General features: G+C 44.5%; 1 protein-coding gene across 5 annotated transcripts in view; it reads left to right on the top strand.

Moving 5' to 3' along the window:
- The window catches only part of anks1b (ankyrin repeat and sterile alpha motif domain containing 1B), a 202,697-nt gene that overhangs the window by 141,816 nt on the left and 35,243 nt on the right, over nt 1–25,638 (top strand). For 4 of the 5 annotated variants that reach the window (XM_076722032.1, XM_076722031.1, XM_076722030.1 and 1 more), the window contains 6 exons: nt 6,453–7,111; nt 7,817–7,939; nt 9,679–9,748; nt 11,715–11,821; nt 20,244–20,342; nt 22,078–22,230. In XM_076722032.1, the coding sequence (XP_076578147.1) occupies nt 6,453–7,111; nt 7,817–7,939; nt 9,679–9,748; nt 11,715–11,821; nt 20,244–20,342; nt 22,078–22,230 (1,211 nt within the window). Of the gene's footprint in view, nt 1–6,452; nt 7,112–7,816; nt 7,940–9,678; nt 9,749–10,774; nt 11,822–20,243; nt 20,343–22,077; nt 22,231–25,638 lie in introns of those variants that run through there. The other variant, XM_076722035.1, reaches the window with a different exon arrangement.

Raw genomic sequence — 25,638 nt, 5'->3', positions numbered from 1 at the left:
GTGATGTTTTGTTGCATTGGTAGGATCATCTTAGGCCTGGACGACTGGTGTCCATCAGGACATTACTACAGGTCTGCTCTGGATAAAGATGCGGTGAGACATCTTGGTCCATCTTTTCTGCAGAAGTTTGCTGTATTTTTAACACTATGACACATCAGTAATAGTGTTTGTGGCTATAATATTTATTTCAGTTGAAATTTAAATCATTTCAGGACCTTCAGTTAATTATTTGTACAAACCCAACTTCAAGGGAAATGTTCTGCTCCTGCGTGGCCTGAATGCCTTTACTTTGACAGATCAAGCCATACTCCCGTCTCCCCAGTTGCTTTTTCCTCCCATTTGGACATATAACCTCCAGCTCTGTATCTCTACTCTTTCATTTCTCTCCCTCCTGCCCCCCTCCGTCATTCAATCCTTCATTCTGTCACTCCCTTATTTCTCTAGCCACTTTCCTGAGCTCTCATTCGCTGCTCTGTCTCTCTTTCTGCCTGTCATTCACTGTTATATGCTCCCCACCCGCCCGCCCCCTCACTCTCCCTCAGCTTCGCTGCCATTCGTCAAGCCGCCTTCTTTTCGTTTTTGCTGTATTGCTACAGTTTGCTTCTCCATAACTCTTCTGCCCTTCCATTTAAACTCTGTTTTCCATCCAAATAGCCTCCTCTGCCATCTTTATCTCTGCTTCCTCTCCCTCTGCTGCCCACTCCTTATCTCTCTCTTTCTATTTCACCTCTTCCACCTCCTCCCTCAGGTCATTTTCCCCCCATTGTCCTCTTCTGTTTCTCTGTCTGTCGATCCTGAACGCTGGCCAAGAAGCCAGCAGTGTCCACCACGGCTGCAGCAAACACTTAATAATGAGCAATTAAACACGTCTTTAAATCTTGTGGCTTGTGTGAAAGCAAAGGAAAATGGATTCACCCTTCACTTATCCAGGATATATAGTGTATATTTTTCTCTTCTGACAACTGTTAACATTTTTTTCCGCCTTCCTCCCAATGAATCTTTTTCTGTAGATACTGTGCGAAGGGCTTCATTGAGTGCAGATGCCTTAATTGCCACTCTGAAATTAAATCTTACTTCTGCAAAGTGACCGCTTGCAGGAAAAATTGAGAAAATTACTTTGAAGAGCTTTTACTATACAGAAAAATGTGGTTTTAAGACCAAAGTATGTCTCAGTGCAATATTACATACTAATTCTAAGCAGGTTATATAATGTGTTCACAGAAGAAAGCGACAAATGAAGTATACTCTAACAGTGTTTGCACTAAAACACTTGATTTCTGAGTGTGCTTTTGCAAGATACTGTTGTCTTGCAATGCACAAAAGAAATGGAGGAGCTGCCTGCAGCTGCAAAGCAAATTGCAGATGGTGGTGAGACGGCTGTCGGAAATTAGAATGTTAGAAAATAAACATTCAGAAATTAATGGATTAATTCTTATGAAAAACACTTGGTGGTACAGTGGTATTCCAAAGGCCTCGTTGGGTTTTTCTTTGTTTGTATCCGTTAGCATGTCGCAGCAAGATGAGCACAGGTGCAGTTAACAATGGGAATTATAACTGCATTCCATTTAGATGTACGAGGTCCACACCTCCATGCATGCAGGCTCTGTCGTGGCTTAGTGGGTCTCTGAATAGAACAGGGACACTGTTAATGTTATTAGTTACACTTGTGTTTTTCCAGCTGTAGCAAGTTCATTTTAGCCTGCTGTGAAAAGCATCTTGTATACGAACAACAGAATGATTGAATGAGCGATATGATGAAATTCAGGATTTTTTTAACAGTATTTTGAGGAACAAAGAGTTGCCAGTTCCATAGTATGTACTCATATTGTGTACATTATGTAAATCTGTTGTGTGATGTCACGGTGCTGTGGTTTGGTTCATTTAGGTTCAGAAACAGTTTGTCCAGGGAAAGGTCATGATTGGGTTAAAATAAGCACTTTGTGAAGAGGGCCTTGTCACCTGAACGTACACTTGCGCTGTTTTGGGGCAGCTGTTGAAACGACTGATGCTCCCTCTCTATGCTGTATACATTTATTATACAATAGAAACTTGGCTGACAGATGACAGGCAATCATTGGAGCCGCCCCGGCCAATTAAGCTCAACAAGACAGGAAAATTAATGTTAACAGATATAATACTTATTTTGGCGATGCCTATTTTAGAGCGAATATTTTTATATAATAACTACTTTATTATCATCCTCAACATGCATTTAATGTATACTCAGGAGTGATAAGTTTCAAGTAGATTATAAATAGATGACAGTGCAGTGGAATAGATGGTGTGTAGGTATGTTGGTAAAAGCTCGGTTTCAGATCCTTTTCTCTCCCACCCACTGCCGTCTCCTCTGCCTGTCTTCCACTAATAGGTGGGTGGTGGGAAGATGTACACAGCTTAAGGTTTTGCCTCTCACACTGTATCAACTTGAGGAAATGATGACTTGACACATCACTGCATCAGTCAGTCAATCAATCAATAATGTTATTGATAAATCAGCCTTTGCCGGTGTTGTGGAGGCATCTGGTGATGGAGACGGTGTGTACAAACACACACATTACTGTGGCTGTTTGTCTTGAGATGAACACAACTTATCCAAATACCGATGAGTCTCTGGGCGGAGCGGCTGCATGCCACAACTTGCGTGTGTGTGGTTGCATGCATGTGTATTTGAGTACTAGTTCCGCAATAAAAAATGCAGGTATGCAGAGTGATGCCGCTGCCGTTTCACCATCTGACTCTCAGACACTTGCTGCATTTCAGCGGGTCGGGGAGTTACTATAGATGTGCTCACTGCACACAGTGTGATTGTTCTTAGTTTGAGCTGATGTTACCTCGGATGTCCAGGTAAGCTACACACACACACACACTCACACAGAGGGCAGTCAGCGAGGCGAAGCTGCAGAGCAATGTGAAGGCTCAGAAGTGGCTCAGTGATGAATGTTAAAACAACACACAGAGGAAGACTATTGATTGCTTGCAGGGGAAGAAGAAGAGAAACAAGACTTTCCTGCTTGAGTTGAGCCAAATTACACTTCTGCAGCGTTATCCATCCTGTAATTTGGCTGGCACAAGTTGCCAGTATGTCAATATCCTCATCAGCTCAACTGATGTGAGGTTTATTTCTCTCTTTTTACCTGAAATAAGTCTTTTCAGAAAACTTTTTAAAAAACATCGCACACGGCTTTCCTCCTGCTATCTTTCCTAACCCTAACCCACACCTGCTGATTTGATTGCTGTGTTTATCACCCGAAGGCCGAAGACACTTAATGGCCCAAAAACTGGGAGAGATGCTGGCGCTGGGGCTCTCTGTTGCCATGGCGACCAACCGGCTCACCTGTTGCCAACAGTTCTCATCTTTAGAAAGAGAGAGCAGCGTGGAGCAAGTCATAAAGGATTGTAAAAGAAGCGCACGGCAGGGATGAGAGAAGCATGTACAGGAAGGACAGAGCGGAAAGAGAAATATAATGTACAGTATCAGCACCTTCAAGGTGCGTCAAAATGTAGGAAATGTTTGTGTTAATGCTTTGATCATCTCTAGAAATGCTCCTTGTGTGAAGACAGTGCAGGAATAAAAAGATAAATTAAGTACTGAGGACAAATGTCAACACACTGTGTGTTTATGCTGACCCTTCAGCCAATTAGAAACTATTTATTCTGCTAATGTTGAGGATTAGTCATGACTAAAGAGGTTTCAGCCTGGAGAGGAAATAATGACAATGTCTGTCGATGTAACGCTTGAAGATGAGTCACGTTTTCAGCCCTCATTACCTGAAGACCGTTAATGCACTTTGCGTACTTTTAAAGGCATCAGACTGTTAAAGGTGCAGCGACGTTCACATTTCACAAGATGTGAAATGGCTCTTTGTTCGAGGACTGGCGTTCGTATTCTTCCACTTTCTCCCACTTTCATTCCTCCACAGCGTGAGGAGCTCGAGCGTCGTCCGTTTTAATCACCCTGAATGATTCTGGTTAGTCACTCTTATGTGAGTGACTCTGGCAGACTTAGATTTTCTCATGCAAATCTGTGCTCACATTATGTAATTGTTTCATATGGAAATGTGGCCGAGGACAGTCATGAAGTGCTAGCAAAAACTGGCTGACAACAAATGTGTGTGTGTGTGTGTGTGTGTGTGTGTGTGCGTGCGCGCGTGTGCGTGTGCGTGGGGTGAAGAGGTGACAGGCAGCAGGACTATGTGGTCAGATGATTACATTGTACTTTCAGTGAATGTGGGGGTACACACAAGTAGTCAAGTGACAGCTCTGATTACAAGGGTCTAGCATTCGTGTGTGTGTGTGTGTGTGTGTGTGTGTGTGTGTGTGTGTGTGTGTGTGTGTGTGTGTGTGTGTGTGTGCGTGTGCGTGTGTGTGTGTGGACAGGCACTGTTTCTGCTCATTCAAGTGACTACGTGATTGTTAGACTGTTGTGTGTGATACTTATCAGCGGTGAGATTGTCTGGACTCCGGACAGAAACGCACAGTTTCCCTTTCAGCTGTTTGTGGAGTATAAGGTGATGAGACAGAATATGATGTTGTGTTACAGTTTAATCAGCTGATAAAGTGGAAAACAAACTCAGATCCTGACAAGCCTCTTGCAGGTTTCAGACGTGAGTTTGGGCAGATCAGGGAGATGTCATTTTTACTTGCTGATGATGACATTCAGATGGTTCCAGCAGTCCTGCCTGCTCTTGTAAATTACATATAAATGCTCAGCCCCAGTGCAGTGTTGAGTACTCTCAATTAGTGCCAAACAAGCTGTTGGAGAAATGTATGAATGTATTTTTCACACTGTTCCTTTCGTTCATTTGCTTGAATTCATTCCTGCACAGGATGAAAATCTATGAACAGATTCTTGAAAGTCGTGTAGGCTGCACACTGTGAGCATCAGTCTGCTTCAGTTTTTGTCAAAGTTGCGTTATGCGAGGTAATGCAGCACAGACGTTTCACATCACTGAAAAGAAACCAGTGGTTTCCCGGAGCAGTAGGAAAAAAAAAAACATCCAAGATTCTCAAACTGTACATCCTGCATTTGAAAGCTGTCGGCAATAATAATAACAAAGTGTGCATGATTTGTAGTGAATGAACTTGAGGCCACTCGGGGGCAGAGCAACAAGAGTACTGACATTAATAGGTGTTGGTAAACAGTTAGCAGACAGAGAGCAACATTAGCATTAATTACCTCCACCAACAAGGTTGTTTTCAGTCAGTCTGTCAGTTTGTTGTCTACTAGCAGGTGTAGCATGGACTAAGGAAGAATCCATTAAATACTGGAGCGGCCCTTATTTTTCACTTTCATTAACATTGTGAGGTAGGGCATGGGGCCCAGGTTTACTACCAGGGCCCCATGCCCTACCTCAGATACCAGCCATGCATCTTAAAGTCCAGTAGGTGGTAACAAGGTTCAATCATGCCAGCTGTAATAATACAAATACAGTATATCACAGTCCACACTGACCAGTTATTTGACACATGGATTTGCTCAAACTTCATACAGAAAGCAGAAAGCAGCACTCGGGGACAGTGGGTTCATGGGAGAACTGGTTGTTGTAAACATAAATATGATGAACATGATGTTGCTCCTTTGCTCCATACTTGCATTGAGTTGAAGATTTATCGCTCTGAATCTGAGAATGTCGCTGCTCTGGCGAACTGTAATAAATAATCTTGGAAGAGTAAGAATAAATAATGCATCTCTCATTTTGCATCTCGCATCATGAGGACATCTTTTTAACATGCAAGACAATTGTTGTGCCCTCAGGTGTAACTTGTTTGTGGATATGAACATAAGCTTCACAGAGTGACAGGCGAGTAGTCAGACACACACACACACACACACACACACACACACACACACACACAGACGTGCATCTACACTTACACTAACATAAGGAGAACCAAAAGAAGCTTTCAGCGGCGTTTCTTTCACCCCGCTGCACACAGACAGTGAGCGGGCCATGAAAGCATTCCCTCAAACAACAAAAAAAAAAAAACCCAGTCAATGATGTAGGAACATCTGCCCCGATGACTTCATGCATACATGCACAGGTTCACACACCCAAACACACACTTTTTCACCCAAACAGCGAAGGAGCAGGGGTGTAAAATCCAAGTCAGGAGTTCTTTCATTTTCCAGGCAGCTTTTCAAAAGGGAAGTCGAAGATGTATTACCTCCTTCTTATCTTCTCATTTGCAGCTTTGGTTGTGTTGCAGTGTTTGTTTTTTTAGCCCCGTTGCTTTGCTCTCTCTGTTCTGTTGTGTACTCAGCATTTGGCTCCCCAGGTTTAAATATTATCGTGTGCTCTGTTTGTGCAGTGAGTGTAAATTTCTGATCTCCGTCTTGTTTTCCTGATCGAGTGAATTCATTAGTGTGTATCTTTGTTGTGACAGGGCCATTTTATGCAAATCTGTGTGATTTAATCCTAATCAGTCACTGTTGTTGTGTGTCCTCCTTCCAGACGACGGGCTGTGCCAGCGAGACCCGCCTCCTCCTCCTCCCCTGTCCTCTTCGTCCACATCCAACGCTCTTTTGGAGGACCGGAGGAAGAGCCACATCCCAGAGGAATTTGCAGGCCTCCTTCATGGATCTTCCCCGGCTTGCGAAACCCCTGACACGCCTTACCACCTTTACAACCCCAAACCCCGCAAATATGCCTCAACAGACGTCCAGAGCAGCCTGCTGCAGACCCCAGAGTTCAACATCGTGATCGGAGGAGGACCCACTCAGGTTTTCTCCAGGACAGGCAGCGAGTCGTCACCTCAGTCGACCGCCAGCGACCCCCAGAAGCCACAGGTGGTGTACCGGACTATCTTCCACACTAGAGTCAACCAGGACCAGGCCCAACCCAAGAACTGCGAGCAGTTGGATCCACCTCGCGGCTGGTCTACACTGGGCCGCCCACCCTCTTCCTACTCAGGTCAGAACGGGGAAGTTGCAGAGTTACGGGGGATCCAGACGGGAGGTGTGCCCAAGGGCAGTTCAGTGGGTGCTGGCTACGAAGAGAGGGCTTGCACCCTGGGGAGGATGAGGTCCATGCCCCGCAGTGTGTTGGACCTGCAGCTGTCCAAGTCTCTGTCCAAGTCTGATTCCAACCTGGTAGCTGTATCTCCCATACAGGCAAGTTGTTGCTGACGTGTCTCAAATTAATTTTTCATCTGCTTTCGTTATTATCTTACCTAAAATTACTCATTCTATGTGAAATCAAAGCGTTAACGAGAGCATGATTTATAAATCATCATATAAAATAGGGCCCAGCATTTATGTTGCATTATGAAAGTGAGTTAAATCTTTAACTCAGCCTTTTCTCTGATACCGTCTCATTCTTCTGAGGCTCTTATGTAAGAAGCCGAGGATAACATAAAAGTCTCTTTTATTAAAAGTTTAAAAAATACTTTTTTGTAAAAGTTTAGGTCAGCATCAACATCTCAGTTAGCCATGAAAGCAAATGTATTTATTGTAAATATTCACTTGTATAAATTATGCAGCCGTGGAGGTAGTTTGCATCCTGCTGTATCATGTAGAGAGACTTCAGAAACGGCACAGAAACCAGTCCAACCAATTAGATAACTCACTAAACTGGGCCACAGTGCACCCTGCTGTGCAGCACATTTTATGAGACTTCTACTTTAAGTCATAGTCAATAAATCATAAGCTAAATACATAGTCTGTTTGATGAAAAGTGCCTCACTTTAGATGAAACTTTGATGAGCGCTGAAAGGACTCTCTAAACAGTTGTTAGTGCTCTGTTAAGGTTAAAATATTTGGCAACCATTGTAGTTTGATTATGGATGAAAACAAATTTTTGGCTTTTGTTGTGTCCAGGAGGAGCACAGCTGGGGGTCTGGATCTCGAGGCCAGGGGCCTGGAAGTCCCAGCCCAGGGGAGGGTGCCAGTCCAGGGGGAAGACTGGAGAGAACGCCTTCCTTCACTGCTGAGTGGGAAGAGGTAAGACGAGGTTTTGGAATATTACGGGATGGTCAATCAGTCCCTTCACTGTGACACTACATGCATTTCCATTGTGGAATTTCTTAAAACCAACTCGCGTTTTCACGTGAACCATCTCTGCAGGTGCCAATCGAAGCTCTGCACCCACAGCACTGAGCTACTTCAGTCTTTCCTCCCTTTGAAATCAGCTCAGCTATTACAGTGCAGAAAGAGCCCCAGTGCCAATTTCACATGCTCCCACACTGATTTTCTCCTGTAACCAGCACTGGAGCTGCAGGGAGGACCAGCTATAAGACAGAAAGCAGTTTCTGTTAGGCTGTAGAGCGCGGAGGTCGAGGCTGCTGTGTGTTCCGGTCTCTGCGTGTTTGTGCCTGAGGCTTCTTCGGCATTAAAGGGTCTCTGACAGAGATGTGATCCATTGGCTGAACGGCTCTCCCCTTTACAAACTCTTTGGGTCACAGACACATTAGCTCCCGCTCACTGGTCATCATTCACACCGCAGACAGCACTTTGCAAACTGACGCTAATGCGTGCCGAAAATGAAGAATCTCATGCGTTTCATTTTATAATTAAAAGGATGACTTCATTGTTCTATTTTTAAGAAGATGCTAATGCGTGTGAGCGAAAGTACACTTGTGCATGTCTTTCCGCATTTGCATGTGCACGTTCATTAGTTCCTCAACACAGCTCCTAACTTGCTGATGGTGATGAATTACCATATGGAATTTCCCATAATTCTCAGCAATTAAGGTGACCTTTCCTGTTTAATTGCATGCTACGGGAGGATGGGATAAGATGGCTTCAGGGAAATTGTGGAGTGATGTATGGGGATTTCAGAGGAAAAAATCACAAAGTTGCTCTATTTGTAGGAAAGAGTCTGGAAAGAGCTGCATGATTAGTGAGAGGCGAGTCACGAGGGAGGTCCCTCAGCAGTCAATGATCTCAAGATATCCATACTCATTAGTGCTACAGGCATAATTAAAGGAGCGTCTGTATGTTACAAATTTGTGCTTTAATGTGGCTTTACCTTGAAAATTGCTTAAGTTTTGTAGTTGCAGTAATTTGGATGTAATTAAGAGCCGGTAACAGAATGGTAGTACTTTGAGAAAGAGTTTTTCTTTTTCTTTTTCTCGTGCATGGAAATCAACATCTCCAGTGCGTTCACTTTCACATTCCATCTGTTAGATTCATGTGAATCAATGCTTTAAGTGTAGTGACATGTGCAGAAATTGCTGCCTGTTTATCCAGCTAATAAGATCAGGCCACCTTCATGCTCCACCAGCTTGTAAAACCCCTTTGTATTTGTCAGTCTCTTTAAACGCTGGTCTCGGACCAGTCCCAGCGAGGCCAGTTTCCTCTGACCCGTGGTGAGCCAGTGGTCCTGACAGGTGGATGGATGTGCAGGTCACGTAGTTCAGTGGTTAGCAGCAGGTCCAGGGTCAGGGATGACCAGCCGACAGCCAGCAGACAGACTAATGAAGCCACTGTTGCTCCCTCCAATCGAGTCTTCCTCTTCCTTCATCTCCGCTCTCAGACATCTTTTTCCCCCTCTGCTCCTCTGTGCTTTTTCAGTGACTGACATTCGGCGTGCTGACGGGCGTAACGATCGTGTTATGTGAAACTTGAATCCAGAAATAGGGGTTAGGCTTATTAATGTGAAATGACTTTCTTTTGCACATGCTGTAAATCTCTGTAACTCTGGTTCTCTCTCGCTCTCTCTCTCTCGTCCGTTTGTTCAGATTGACAAGATTATGAGCTCCATCGGGGCAGGAATAGGCAGCGGATTGGACATCAAGGAGGACACCTCAGGTAAAATTCACACAAGTATGTATGTGTGAGTGTGTGGGTAATTCCAGTTTATTCCAATTTGGGCCTAATTTTAGTGGTTTTCGCCATTATTACTATTGATTATGATCACACTGTGCTTGGGGGTCAAGACCCTCCAAGAGGTTACGCAATAAATCCTGAGGAAGTGAGAACATTTACAGGATGAAAAAAGCAGAAAGTGCAGCAATAATATTACAAGATGTTAAGATAATACTACATCTTTGGGCCTGGTAATTACTTTTTGCTTTACTTTAGCTTTAGACATGCAACTGTTGACGATGTGCTGCATGTAGAAACTTGCTTAACGAGGCTACAAGGCCAAAAAGTTACCAGCCCCTGTCCTCGGGAGCTACAGACAGTCGCCACTGGTGGCTGTAATGAGATTAAAGAGACAAAGCAGGTAAGGGAGTTCAGTGCTCATGGGTTGACAGGAAGTCTGTGGATAGATCTCGTTGAGTTCATTGATTAATAACTGAGAGCCGGAGCCCCAGAGGAATGATGACTTACTATTGTCTCCCTGCTTAACGTGCACTAAAAGCTTCATCCGTTATAACCAGAGGAATGATGGCCAAAACTACAGAAATAAGACCTGAATTGCAATAAATCAGAACCATCCTTTAATTTGCAGGAGTGTTTGTGGATCATTCTACTTTGACTTGTGCATCAAATCCCTGTTTTTGCCCTTTTTTTCCCCCCACCTGCGTACCTTGAATCCTGCGCTGCTCATCTCTATTTACTGCGTTCATCCCCCTCTCCATGTGTTAACTCCCCCATCCTCCACCTCCTGATCCCCTCCCCTCTTCCTCTCTTTTCATCTATGAATGCAAAGCCTCTGCTAACCATGGTTACCACAGGGAGAAATCCTGTTTGTGCCAAAGCAGCCCACCGCAACCACCACCACCACCAAACGCACACACAGCTCCACCACACACACAGACAAACATATAGCTGCGCCTGCATACATACACTCAGCGTGGTGTGTGAGTGGGAGGGAGCTCGGCTTCTCGCAGACAAAGAAGCTGGAGCTGTTGTGATGGCTATTATCAGCAGAGTGAGCCAGATATATGTAGAGAGAGCCGGGTGACGATCAACACCCTGAGAGAAGATAGAGACAGGAGGTAGACAGAGGAAAGTGAGCGAGAGAGCGAGGTAGAGAGAGAGTGAGGGAATGAGGGAGGAAAGCACTGCTGCGAGAGAGAGAGAGGGAGAGAGAGAGAGGAGGCTGCAGAAGCATACAGATGAGAGTGGGAGTACTTGATAAAGAGAAATCTACAGCACAGGCAGCTCTCTCGCTCTCTCTCTCTCCCTCTCTCATACATACACACACACACACACACACACACACACACACACACACTCTCGCATACACACACACTCGCATACACACACACACACACACGCTCGAGGGAGCAGCCAAGCGAGTGCAACAGCTGAAAAAGAAAGCGGCTGCTGTTTTGTGCGCGACAAACACACAGTCAGACGCTTGCGGATCTATACCTCCAGTCTTATCCAACACCCATCTCTGGCAGGATTTAACCCCAGGACGGAAGCTCTTTTCTGGATACAACTTCAGCCTTCTCCCCCTTCTCATCCTCCCTCCGGCTGGATTCAGAGATACCAGCATCTGGACGCCTTCACCTACCCTTTACCCGCTTGCACCCTTGCATGCTGACCCCCTCCATCCTCACCATGCCTGTAGCCTAGCCTCCCCTTTCTCCTTTTCCACCTCCTTTCTTCACCTTTCCCTCCCCTCTACCTGCCTCCCCTTTATTCTCCTCTTCCTGCTGCCTTGCCAAAAGACTCCTCAAAAGCATGGCGGGCTCCTTCGACAGCCACTTCGCCCGCCATAACATGATGTGGCAGTGCCAGCTATCTCAGCCGGACTGCCGCTGCTACCGCGTGGACGGCTACTCCCTACTGAAGCGTTTGCCCCTCCACCCCCTCATAGGTCCCCGCTGCCCGTTGCAGTCTGTGGGCCAGTGGCTCGACTCCATCGGCCTGGTCCAGTATGAGAACCACCTGCTGGCCAACGGGTTTGACAACGTCCAGTTCATGGTGAGTGCTTTCTCAAGTGTTTTGGGGGGAAAAGGAGGCAGGAGAAATGCTGATGCTGGGACTTTAGGATGGGATATGCTCATGCATTCCTCTTCCCTGTTTTTGCCTTTGCTTTGGCTGTTTTTCGTGCTTTAAATGTGATCTATCTCTTTGTCTCACCTCCCTCTAAGCTCTCTCTGCTCCCCTACGTGTAGCTTGTCATCTCTCATCATTTTCTTTGCAGTGATTAGTTGTTTCTCCTTCACTCCGATCTCTTTCGTTTATTAGATTTCCTCTCTCCTTCTTCCTTTCCCATCATCGCTGCCTCTCCCCACTGATGCCATGTGAGGTCCTCCTACGCACAGAAATCCTACGCCACATCTCCAGCGTCAAGCTGCAGACATACATGCTCACACTCCACTAAAAACGCTTGCCAAAAACATGCTTTGTTTCCGAGTTTTTACACACACTGGTGCATGAAGGCACACAGAAACACAACCACCTGTAGCCTGTGATCAGGACGCTACCGGATCCTGTTTCATCCGATGGTCCCTTCATCTACGATGACGTAGAAAGAGAAACTTGCTGGGCCGTTTCGTATTCAGAAACTCTTTTTTTTTGGTGATGTTGGTGTGGGTGTGTGTACATGTGTGGGTCAGCCACGGGAAGAGAGAGAGTAAGTGAGCGATGAAATCGGAAATGAGGGACCGCGAAGGCAAGCGATGATGCCACAGTGAGAGAAACTGCAGCAGGGGCAGAAAGATGGAGACAGCAGAGGGATGCTGACTGGATGAGTTTATCTGGAGTTGCAGATTGTTGCTGTTGGGGAAAAAAAACCCTTATCTCACAAACGGCAACTTTACAAGACCAAAAAGACAAATGTTGAAGGGCTTATCCAAAGGGTTCAAAACGCAAACAACCAATAGTGTTACAGTATTTTATCGACCAGTAGAGGAGAAGGTGTTTTCTATACGATCGGGCTGCGAGCCGCCAGCAGATCAGGCAGTTCAACGCGCTTTTCTCCGATGAGGTCAACTAACAATGCGTGTGTGGGCATTTGTATGTATTTATGTATAAGTATGTGTGTGTGCGTTCTGGTCCTCCACTCACTGACCTGCATGTGTTCATTTGGTTACCCTGGCAACAGGAGGAAATCAGAGAACCTCTCCATTTCTTTTTCATGTGTTTCACCCACACGTGGTCACTGTGTGTCTGTATGTTTTTGTACAAGCTTCCTTCAGGACTCAGTGCAGATGAATTGGCTTTTGGGTTGCCGTTAATTGAGCGTTTGAGGACACCCTTGCTCCTCGTGTTTGCTCGTCTACATTTTCATCCATGACTGCGACTAACACACCGACATATCAACACTCTCCTCTCCTTCATCCTCTCTTTTCACCCTAATCTCAATGCTCCCCCTTTGGCCTTAAATCCTGAACCCTCATAGACTTAATTAACATCACCTGGTACCTGCGAGGGTCCAGAATGGTATAAATATGAATGGGACAGCACTTTGTGTCATTATCACCGTGTGAGTTTGAGACTTTTTAAGTCTTTTACTCTCTTAAAGGCAAAGGCTCTTAAAGGACCGACTGCTTGATTTGAACATCTTCCGGGCTTCAGTGGTTTATGTCCAAACAGCACCATACACTTACATCTAAACATTCAGGTAAACAATAGCAGCACATACACATCAAATTTAAATGACACAAACACGTATGAAAACCATAATATGAAGATATTAAAGGACAGCTGCACAAAAAACAAGAAAACGAGTACACATGCACACAAATAAACACATATTCAGAGGTTTCAGGGGGAGAAGTTTCATGTTTCAGAAGTGGAGAATTCAGTTCTAGGAGAAAATGTGATGAATTAGATTTGTGAATTAAAGAAAAAACATTGCATATAGACTAATGAAATTTATCAAATATTCAAGAGTGCCAACATCTGGATTAACAGATATGTTTATGGTTTCATTTAAACACTCCGGGCTTCCAGTATAACCCTGTGTTTAGCATCACAGCGCTATGAACTGTGGGTAACTCCCACAGGCAAAATATGCAGAAACACAGATTTCCAAGGGTGAATAAAGGACTCAAAATGTCTGAAAAAGAGCTTTCATGCACTTCAGGATTCGACACGTTTTGCATTCCAGGCTGTTGTATACATTTATTCCAAATATAAGGATATAAATTTCCCTTATTCACCTGAACCTTTTGACCAAATTCATCCTGGTGTCAGTGAACTCTCATGTCCTCACCCAAAAACTTACATAAAAGCAGCATAATTTATTTATTTTTTTGGCCACTTGGGGGCAGCACAACAAGCTGTAAGAACAACACATATTATTGTTATTACTGTAGAAAGTTGTGATGAGAAAGCAAACAGTTGCCTTTTTACACACATAGCAGATGCCTTATATTCATTTGGAGTGCTTCTGTCCACCCGACCAAGTCCAGTCGTCGCTCCTCTTCTCTGCTTTGGTTTCTACCGAAGCCCGAGGGAAATATTTAGCTCCTCAGCTGCTAAAAGCTCCACTGAGTTCACCAGCTAGTCACTAACTTAATCTGCTGTTTGGTGCTGGGCAGGAAGAGTACAGCGGCTTTATGAGAGCTATTTGCTGGAAACGGCAGCCTGCTGCTTGTGGCAACAACGTTGATGAGAGCGCTGAGACTGAAACAACTGTGAAGCTGCAGGACATCAAACCAAACCAGGCCGCTGGAAAAGCTCGAATGCTCTGTAGAACTGAGGGAAAGTGCTGCCTTTCAAATTACACATTTACCCAGTGCTAATATTAAAGCTATAAATTCAAAGAGAAGTCGCACACATTGTTCTGTTTGTAGGGTTTCTTTGTTTTCGCTCCTAAAAATCGAAGGCGTTGACAATCTAACCAAACCTATCCAACCTCTCCTTTGTCACAACTGCCCCCCTTCTAGATATGAATCTTTCAAATTAAATTACACCTCTTGCTGTTGGCAGATCTCTTCTTCCACATGTCTCACATTGAATTAAAACATACATTTACTTCCCCTCCACCCCATTTCCTGTGTATTTACGTTGGGTCACATCTTCTCACAGTGATGTTCACGTCAGCAGTACTCTGTTGAAGCTCTGAATGTCTTTCCTCTGTTAGGAATGTCCCCAGGTGCCCCCTCCATTCATTTACACTCCCACACATACTTGCCATCATACCAGCGTACCAACAATTTTACTCTCATTTGCACCTAGTTAATAGTTGCTAACAGTTTCTGGCAGTACTTCTGAGAGACTTCTCTGCTCTCCTGGCCTCTCCCATCTTGTCTAAAAGCGTTTCTCAGCAGCTCAGTCGTCTCCTCTGAAATGCCTCTTGGATACAATTAATATTGAAAAGAGCTGAGATGAAACAGCTAAGATGACTTCAAAGTCCTTTTTGTGGCTGGGTCCTTCTCTGTTTAAAGTTCCTCTTGCGTCCCGCTTGCTGAGTGGATTTTTTAATCTCTTTTTGCTGTTCGTGACTAAACAGGAAGACGGTTAATGTTTTCCGACCTTGGGAAAGCTCGGTGGGTTTCCCAGATTGATATTAATGCAGTTGAGGCGCAGGCTACAGGGATTACATTGGTATTTGCGGTGCTCCTTTGTATTGTTGGCTGGGGATTCTTCAAGGAGAGGTTTGGGTCAAATTCATTTCGGCAGCGCTCAGTACGGGAAATCAAGTTGAATGGCAGACTCCAACCGAAACAAGTCAGTGTGCAGTAGAACATAAAAGCTTTTCTTTCTTTCATTTCTGCGCCGGTTCAAGTATATTTGATTGGTTTGTAAATGAATTTGACCTGGAGTCTGATCTGTATCAGTGAAAAGGCACCATGCACTGTGCAGGAATGTGTGCAGACATGTGCATATACACCTAAACATGGACCGCACCAATCTACCATCACCATTTACCACTAATGTGGGTCATTAGAGTGCGCATGTCTGGTCACCTTAACCAGCCAGTAGAGGACAAGTGCTGCTACACTGATGGACAAATAGCAAAGGGGCGGCGTGGTTGTTATGGAGACGGTGTTTAATGTGAAGGACACGGGATGGAGACTAATCAAGCCTATTTTAAAAGACTGTACACACGTCCATATGAGTAGATGGAGGGAGTGGATTCATAAAGAGATTTTTATCCACTGACTAACTGCAGAGGCTGCTCATAAAGAGCCACAGACTTCAGGACACCACTAACATTAGCCTTCTTGCTAATGTCTGTGCAGGTACAACCAAAACCACGTGCCTCTTTGGCTTGTTGAATGTGCCTGCTAATGTCAGTTTACTGGCCACAGAGCCACATCGCTACTCAGCTCAGGTTTGAAGACACATATATATATATATATATATATATATTTCATATTTTTTCTTCCTATCAATTAACAATTAACTTACATTTGTGGGAGGGTTTTTTTGGCCACTTGGGGGCATCACAGCAAGCTGTAAAAACTGCTAGCTTTGCTTTGCTCTGTTGTTTGGATACATTTGGTCTATTCATCACTACAGGCAGCACATTTGCATAACATTCATCCTTCTTCATTTCATCCATTGTGAATGTAGGAAAACTGTGATTTGACTGTGACTTTAAACAGTAAGCTGTTTCCATTGCGACGTCTGGCATTATGTGCATCCAATCAGTGTGACTGAAAGCAGTGTTTCAAGTTCTTGCATGTTCAGAACCACTTAATGGTGGATCTTAGTCTTCTTTATGGGTCTAGTCTGCAGCAAAGAGCCTATTCACCTTGCTTAGTCCTCTGACTGCAGTCACACTTTCGCTGTTAACACTCGTCATTACCAACCAATACACACACACACTCCTCACTAAACATGGCATGCCAGCATAGACACTTAGAAATGTGACCAGAATGTGGAAGTGGAAGGAGGAGAGGGACGGAGGCGGATAGAAGAAAAACTGAGCACAATTCATTGTAGCTGACTCGTAAGCGTCACACCAACTGATGCTTCCTGAATTGTGGAGGCGCTGAAACACACAAACGCTGCTGTGAACAATGAAAGCATTTCATTTAAAAGTCCTTCCGTCGCGATGCTTTTTAAATTTCAAGTTTCATGCAACACAATGAGCTAAAAGAAAGATGGAAGACAGAGGTAGAGCAGAGCAGGGCTGGGTTTGCACATGGATCATAAAAGTGAACGGGGGTGCAGTATTAGACACCAGAAATGAAGAGATAATGATGTCGTGCAGCGTGCGCTAAAGACGCAGCAGACGATAAGAGCGGCCGTGAGGCTACTGAAATTAATTTGACCCAACTGTTCCTCAGAGGGAAGAACCAACAATATCTGAAATGAAATATTGCCACTATCCATATTTCATTCAAAGGTGGCACCTCTAATCCTCCTCATAAAGGAACGTAGAGAAAACACTCTGAGCAGCAAACTGCCAGCATTTTGGAGAAACTTAAGCCACTGCTGGCTGTAAAGAGCCCAAAATGAATTATGGACTAAAACTGCAAATGAGAGCAGAGATGAACAGTAAGAGAGAAGGAACAAGATAACGAGAACGGCAAAGAAATGAGAGGGAAAAGGCGAAGGATGAACAGAGGAACGAGAGGAGCAGACCAGAGAAAGAGATACAGCAGACCGAGCATGACTTGTAGTACTGGCTTCAGCCTTTTGGTGCTGATTATGGCCTTCGCTACCATCACTGAATATCATTTTTAGCCCCATCTCTAGTCTTGCCTCGACCCCCTGCTGCTTTGCATGAATTTTAATTCCTGCGTTCAAAGTGTTTGTGACCCACTGCGACGGGGTTTGAAGCAATGCGGTCGAAGTATCACAAGCTAACCACATGGCGCTTCTATCAACACTGTGGATGCTAAACACCTTCCACACCAGCAAAATAGATTACTCAGCCCAGCGCTGCATAATAAGTGTTGGGAAATTTATCATACATATGCAAGATAGAATAAGTGAGTTTACTTAAAAAGGCAATGTGGGCATGAGAAGGAAGGGCTGAGCTGAGAAAACACAGACTTTGTTTGGTTTCTGTTGTCACTCTCATTTATCCTGACTGGACTAATATTGATGTATCCCTGTGATATTTATCCCCTGATCCATCATGTGCTCGTGGAAATGGCAGATATGGGGCAAGCATAATGTGAAGACAGAAAGGGAAACAGGCCAGGACAGGTTTGGAGAAAAAAAGAACAAATATTAAGGAACTGTGTCTCTTTCTATCAGGATCCCAACAGGGAGCAATTAGTCATGCCTTTGAATCCCCCCACAATCTACCCTGCGCTGACTCTGAGTCATTACTCTGCTGTGAAGTTGTAGCACGGTAACTCCAGCGCTCGCTTTGCTCTGCACTCTATTAATCAGCCTGGGAGCTGATCTATGAACTGCGCTCTTCTCACCGAGGCCCCGTCGTACAGGTCGGCGAGGCGAACGTCGGAGGGAATAAGTTTAGCCACAGGATGAGTCCAATCAGCTGCTGCAGGGACGACAGGCGGAGCCCTGCAGACGCTGTTATACTAATAAACCTGCAGCAACGTCACTCACTGTATAAGTGGCTTTTTGGTTCAAAGTATGTTGACATTTTAAACTTTAATTCATCAGGATAAAGTGATCAGGGAATCCCCAGTCGGGAGAACAAGGCACAAGAAAGCTTTAAAAAAGTGCATGGATAAATAAAAAGTGAGCGTGGATTAACAGAGCGAGTGTGTGTTACAGCCGTCTGTGCTCGTGGATTCATAAAATGAGCTGAACAAATACTTTGGAAGAGCAAAGAAAAGATGCTTTAATGGAAACAAACTTTCACTATGGACCTTTGACCTTCACAATGAACCGATGTGGGCGGGTTAGTTGGTTTTAAGGTACTGCAGTTATATTTTCCGTCTTCCGATATCTAGCATGGATTTAACTTTAAAGCAGATTAATGTTAATGTTTCCAACCAAGATTAAAAGCATTTACCCCCTCTTTAAACATTTGTAAAGCCCGTCTTTTACAGAATTTTTAAACCCTGGATTATTCATGTAAATGTTTGCCTGCTGGTGGTTGTCTTCTTCTTGCCTTTTCTTGGTAGCTGCTACGTTTGTTGACACATTGCTGCCACCAGCTGTTGATCAGTGGAAGAGTCTGACACCAAGGTTAAGCACCATGTGAACAAGTTTGCACTTTTTCTCCCATATGACTCCATCAAACATGAATAATTGTGCAAAGTTTTCCAGCACTGCCATCATTCATATTTTCAGACAAGTTAAGATCCACACATTTACATTTGGGAGATGCCCACAATGCAACCAGAGCCTTCAGGCAACTCAGACAGGCTGCTCTAGAGTTCAGAGTCAAGATGGGAACCTTGTGCTTAATAGAATCTGAACTCCTGCAGTGCTCCAACATTTCCTGACACCGCTCCTCGTGCTTGATATTCCAGTTGCTCGCCAGGTCTTGACTAGTTTGTGGACTGTCAGTTCAGAGCTCTGCAGTTAGAGAGTGAACGTCTAGTAATTAATTGTGATGATCTAGAGGCTTAGGCCAGCAGATCTGGAGTCTCAAAAGTAAAAGCCACTTGAGCAGAGGTTATGCAGGATACTGCAGTGAAAGCTAAACAGCTGTCTCCTACGTGGACGTACAGCGTCCCAGCCTACAAGCGAAATGTCCTTTTCGAGGGCACGGCGGTCCCCAGAGTGGGCTTCTGGACTGAAGTAAAGCAGAGGGAGGAAAAAGCAGATATCTGCTACCACCTGCTTTTTCTCCGTCTCGTCTTTTGGATGTTTATCACTGTTATTAGTTTGACAGGAAGGAGATTCAGACGGACTGACAGGTGCAATCCTTCACTCCTGTACCAGAGTGTGTGTGTATGTATGCTGTGTGTGTGTGTGTGTGTGTGTGTGTGTGTGTGTGTGTGTGTATGGTCCTGAGACTGCCTCCAGGCTGGTCACATGGTCCCTCTCCTGCTATTTCTGTACCATCATTTTGGTGATTACCTTGCTTTACTTTTCACTTCTGTCACAATCTATATTTCGGACTGTATTTCGGGCTGAGTTGGCCTTTCTCTGCGCTGCAGCTGTCTTCATGCACACCACATCTCTTCCCATCCCTCCATGCATTCCATCTTTCCTGTAATTATCTGTCTGCATTAAGGCTCTCTGCTTCTGCCTCTCTTGAGGGCGGATGACTGAAAGGTCTTGTAAGGTTTCCCATTGGATTAATTAAAGGTGGAACATTGACTCTAATACCCATACAGGCAGCTGTATGTGTGTCTTGTGTGTGTAGCTTTGAAAGTGATGTGTGAACTGTTATCTTCTCATCTTCTGACTCTCAGATTGTTGTCTTTGATGCCGTATTGTTTGAAAACAAAAAACAAGCAAACTGGAGGTTTTTATGTTGACAATGCAACACACTGGTGTTGCATTGTTATTGGTGGAGAAATGATGCATCAATGCTAACTTTAGCTATTGTTCTGTTACTCTGCAGGGCAGCAATGTGGTGGAAGACCAGGACCTGCTGGAGATTGGAATCCTCAACTCGGCTCACAGACAACGCCTCCTGCAGGCCATACGGCTGCTGCCAAGGGTCAGTACAAATCAACAAGAGCGTCTCAGACAGCTCTGACCAATGGGAACTCAGTCTCATGCAAGTTACATACATTCATTAAGTTTTAAACTACATTTCCAGGTTGTTGGTTAACGTAACACAAGCTGATCTTCAGCTGCAGCCAGTCCGTCTGTGGATGTTTAGGTTTCTCTCTGCATGTTCTGCAGAATACTCAAACAAGGTGCCGAGGAGATTCAAGAAAATATGCACTAACACACCCTTCACACCTTGCATTAAACTGCATTTTGGGTCATCGGGTTGAAATCGGATAGCGCTTGACCACATGAGAGTACAGGTGTAAATCCATCTGAGACGCACTGAGGACGGACTGCGACTCGCTCGGCCATAACACCTCCTGGAGACACACACCAGGTGTCAGTGCAGTCAGGTGAAATCATATCTAGATGCAGTCTGGACACAAGAGACATTTTATTGCAAAGTGTAAAGGTGATCGAATCCACATTAAATTAAATGATGACTGCTCAGACTTTGCTGAGTCTACATGCACTTCGTCCTGACACACATGAAAACTCTTTGGTCCAACAGTTGCTTTAAAGCGGGGGTTGAAATAATACAAAGAAAACTTGCAGACTTAAAGGGAAGTTTGTGCAAGGTCAAATGCTTCTGTGTGTGTGTGTGTGTGTGTGTGTGTGTGTGTGTGAGAGTGTGTGAGAGTGTGTGAGAGTGTGTGTGAGACAGAGAGTAAGATCAAAGGTGTGTGACTGTATGAAGTGAGAGCAGCCAAAAAGGAGTCTGAAAAAGAGATGACGGAAAGAAAAGGGAGACTCTGAGCTCAGAGATAAGCAGGTTTCATACAGACACCCAGAAAACTTTGATCTCCACTCTCCTCCTCTAACCCCCCCCCCCCCCCCCCCCCAAACTTTCCCAAACACTGTAAAAAATGAAACCTTTAACTTTTGTCTGCCCTCACACGTAGGCGCGACTTGAGGTGGAGGATGTGGGATGTTTGTTTGAGGCACCACAAACTCTCTGAAGCTGTTCCGACTGTCAAAATAAAAGTGAATGAATTATGAATAATCTGCTACGCTCTCAAAGTGTCTGACTGAAGGCAATAACCCCCCGCTGTCTGTGTCCTATGCTGCCCTCTCTCAAACATTAGGCTTGTGTTTACTTGTTTGCGCTGCAAATAAACGAGAAGTACATGATTTTAATCCAGCACATGCTTATAAGGTTTAGCTCTGTGTTGAAAAGTTCCCTCTGTTAGAGCTCAGTGTTTCCTCCTGTGCTCTGCTGAACTGGGAGAAGCTCTTTAACATAGAATAAATCTTTAATGAACCCCGTGCAGGAATGAGGCTGTTGCAGCAGAATGAAGACAGAAAATGAGAAAAGTGCAGCGCAGCAGTCAAACATAGCGTAAATAGAATTCAAACAGCTGTCACGTTATGTAAGAAAATGGTACGTAGGCTGTAACGTAGCTGGCATTTGAACAGAGGTAAGAATCCAGCTGTTCTATGCTGCCGAGCTTCAGGTCAAAGGTCGGGTGCCATATGGGCAGAAAAACAGCAAAACACACCCAACATTTCCTCACAGTATCACTATATTTCTGAGAACATGGAGGAAAACACGCAGTGAAGCATCCTCAGCAGCCAGTGTGCAGAGATATTACAAAACATGTTCAGCCGTATGTTAAAACCTCACTTTCCTCCCTTCCCTCTCTCCCTCTCTCTCTCTCTCCTTCCTGTCTGTACCCAAGGTGCGGCCTATTGGTTACGACGGCAACAACCCGACGTCGGTGGCAGAGTGGCTGGAATCACTGGAGCTCGGCGACTACACCAAGTCCTTCCTCATTAACGGTTACACCTCCATGGAGCTGGTCAAGAAGATCTGGGAGATCGAGCTCATCAATGTAAGTCCCAGTTATTTTCTACAGCAGCGCGGTCCTGAAAAATGTTCCTCTTACAGGATAAGGCTGTGAGAGTCTGTTTACTTCTTGCCAACGACTCCCATGAAAAGACCGAAGCATTGTCTGTGTATCCATATCCTGATATATCTTATTCATCTTTGTCACAAGCCTCCATTGTAAAAACACACTGCAGTATATTTTAGTCCATCCCACATGCACCATCCTGCTGCTGTAAATAGCCGCCAATGCACCAGCACGTACAGTATTAATCCACAGCTGAAAACAGTCCCCAAAAATTGTTAAATACGAACCGCAGTGCACGCTGTAAAAAATAAAACCTTATATTTCTGACCTGTTTTTAAAGGGGCTCTGCAAATTTTGACACGTGAAGATCAGGATACTTCAGTTTCTAAACTCTGACAAAGTCAACCTTTAACAAATTCTTCTTAAAACACAGAACATGTGCGAGCTGGACCGATGTCAAACATTTCACAACTTCTTTTTCATTCAAGCGACGCCACCTTGACACTGTGTCGACACACACTCTCATCTCATTTGTGTGACAATTCAAATCAGATTCTGATGGACATATTTTCTTTGGTTTATACTTTAAAGTACACATATTTGTCATTAACTAGCTGCTTATTATCATGCATTTTAGACTCTTTATAAAGCATGTATTAATGCCTTATTCTAAATGACCATTTTCTAAAACTACTTGGACACTAACAGGCATTAAATAAGCCCCTTATCACTGCTTGTAAGGAAGTTGTTGTCCATGATGTGTGATCTTAATAATCCAACCTGCAGAATAAGTGTTTTATAATGATTAATAAAGAGCCGATTTGTTTGCTAATAAGCAGCTAGTTCATGGTGAATACATGCAGAGGACATCAGCTGGGGCTTTGTGAAGCTAAACCCTTGTTAGTTTCTGTCGTCATCTCTCACCTCAGCGACAGACCGGATTTGTTTCTCCTGCTCAGTGCATCACACTGGAGACCCATACATCAGCACGAGCACATGCTTTGTCCTTTGGCTCTTTATCTGAAACACGGCTGAAGTCGATGCGAAAGTTCCTCCTGTGGGAGCGATGCTGAGGGGATACTGTGCAGAATGCCCATCAGGCATTTCTCCTCATTACTGTACATTGCGTGCTAAGAATACAAACAGGAAGGAGGTGCATTTTTGCTGTTACATCACAACCTCACTGCAGCTTTTTTTTTTTTTATTTCTCTGCTTCTTGTCATAACAGCTCTTCATCTCGTTGTAGAAGTTTGTGGTTTACATTTTGCAGTAACAAAAAGCAAGTAGTCTGCAGCTGCTTTCCCTTCATCGAACGTTCCCCCTCTGTAAATATCAGTGATGCCGGATGATAACAAGGTTTGACTTTTGAGCTTCTATGTTGTCACAAGTAGTGCAGGTCTGTGATTCAATTTTTACCAACATAAAATCTTCACCAGAGATGGGAAATGCTGCAGCCTGATCTCAGCGGAGCGATGTGCTCTTTTGATGCTCCGAGTGTAACGAAATCATGCTCGATTGCAGAGGGCGCCCGCCTGGCTGATTTCAATGGGAGAGAGAGAGGGAAGAAGGGGTTTTTCCTTCCCAGCGGAGGATAAAGTGATAAAGTGATGAGTGATCAGCTGGAGGAGGTGGAGAGGGAGTTATATAAGCATGTGGGATGCAAGATGTTTCACAGCGCTGGGGATGCCGCCCACATGCTGTGCTTGTGTGTGTGTGTGTGTGTGTGATTGTGGATGCATATGTGAGTTAGAGGAAGTGTTAATGCATGCTTATGTGTTTATGTGTGTGTTTAAAATGTCTCACTTTTCAATCACAAACTAAACAACAATCTCCTTTCTGTCACGCAGACAGAGGAGCCTCAGAGTCTAAGTGATGCACATGTGAGGTGCATTTCTTCTCCTTTAGTTTTCCCGTCTAAACCTGCGTGTGTGTGTGTGTGTGTGTGTGCATAAAAAAACTGTCGAGCAGAATTCTTCTGTCTGTATGAAGAATTATTGTAGTATTCTGAGTGAAGCTGTACTGCAGTACACATTGTAGCCACTAGAGGCTGCACAAGTACACAACAAGGTCTCCACATACTTCTGAGTGCTGGGATTCTTCATCATAGTTTGAGCTGAGCCCTTTGTTCCAGTTTAGGGAGACATTAAGGTGACAGCACAGTTATATTTTAAACAGCAGGATGCTTCTATCTTTGATACTTCAGTGTGATCACAAAGACAGGTCCATAAAGAAATAGTTTTCCTTGTTTGGTCTTGGAAAAGATTATGTATTATGTGCAGGTTTTCAGAGAAAATAGAGGTGGTGTTTAATTGTCATACTTCCAAAGAATTAGTTACCGTTAATTGTTAGTAGAGCCTCAAGACATGAATGGATTACAAGACGCTTGACGGTCAGAGCAGCCTTCAAAGTACTGCAGTGTACTCCTGTTTGACTTTTTGTAAGCAGCTGAGTGACTTTATTCCTTATTTATCAGGGTCAACACACACAAATATGTCAGATTTGGCCAAAAGACTCATTTACATAGACTTGAAACTTTCCAACAAGAACTGCTCGAAAAGTGACTTCGTAAAGAGGCTCTTGCCCCTCGACCCTTTGGGCCCCTGAAGCTACGCCCACTCAGTAATCTGTCTCAGTCTCTAAACGTGTGTCCAGCAAACAATTTAGCATAAATGGAGAATACAGTCTGCAATAATGGATGAATAATGAAGGAATATTTACTTAAAGGGGTTTGCCTTTATGTCCCCTGTAATTCTTGTAGTACCAAATGTCCAGGAAGCATCCTTTGAAATTATTAGGAGGTCATGTGATCCATAAAATATTGTTACCAGTAAGTGGTCTGCACAGAGCCCTGACCTCGACCTGACCGACACCTTTAGGACTCAACGCAGACTGTGAACCAGATGTCTACATACTTTTGGCCATTTGAGGCAGGTCTGTTTGATGGTGTGCAAGTGCGTGCGTGCGTGCGTGCGTGCGTGCGTGTGTGTGTGTGTGTGTGCGCGTGCGTGTGTGTGTGTGTGTGTGCGCGCGCGCGCGCGCGCGCGCTGTAAAAGCTGTCATGCCAAGCAGTGACAGTGAACCTCTGCAGCAGTACACTGTTGCTGAAGTGGTCTCTGGGGTGATGGAGAGGTCACTTCTGTACTCGAGGTGTGTGTGTGTATGTGTGTGTGTGTGTGTGTGTGTGTGTTATTACAGTGGGAGTGATGTGGTGAAGTACATATATTTGATGTAAGAAAAAGGAGGGGATGAAGGAGAGAGAGGACAATGAGTCTAAATAGAATTTGGAGGCTGTTTTCATGTAATCGCCAGATAATCGCCATGGGCAACAGATGCTTTGGTGTCCAGGGAGACGAGGGCGGAGCATTAAGCATTGTTGGAGCGTTTTAA

This window comes from Chaetodon auriga, chromosome 22 (assembly GCF_051107435.1).
Source record: "Chaetodon auriga isolate fChaAug3 chromosome 22, fChaAug3.hap1, whole genome shotgun sequence".
Classification (NCBI taxonomy): domain Eukaryota; kingdom Metazoa; phylum Chordata; class Actinopteri; order Chaetodontiformes; family Chaetodontidae; genus Chaetodon; species Chaetodon auriga.
The sequence above is the reverse complement of the archived record's forward strand: the minus strand, read 5'-3'. Positions and strand labels throughout refer to the sequence as shown.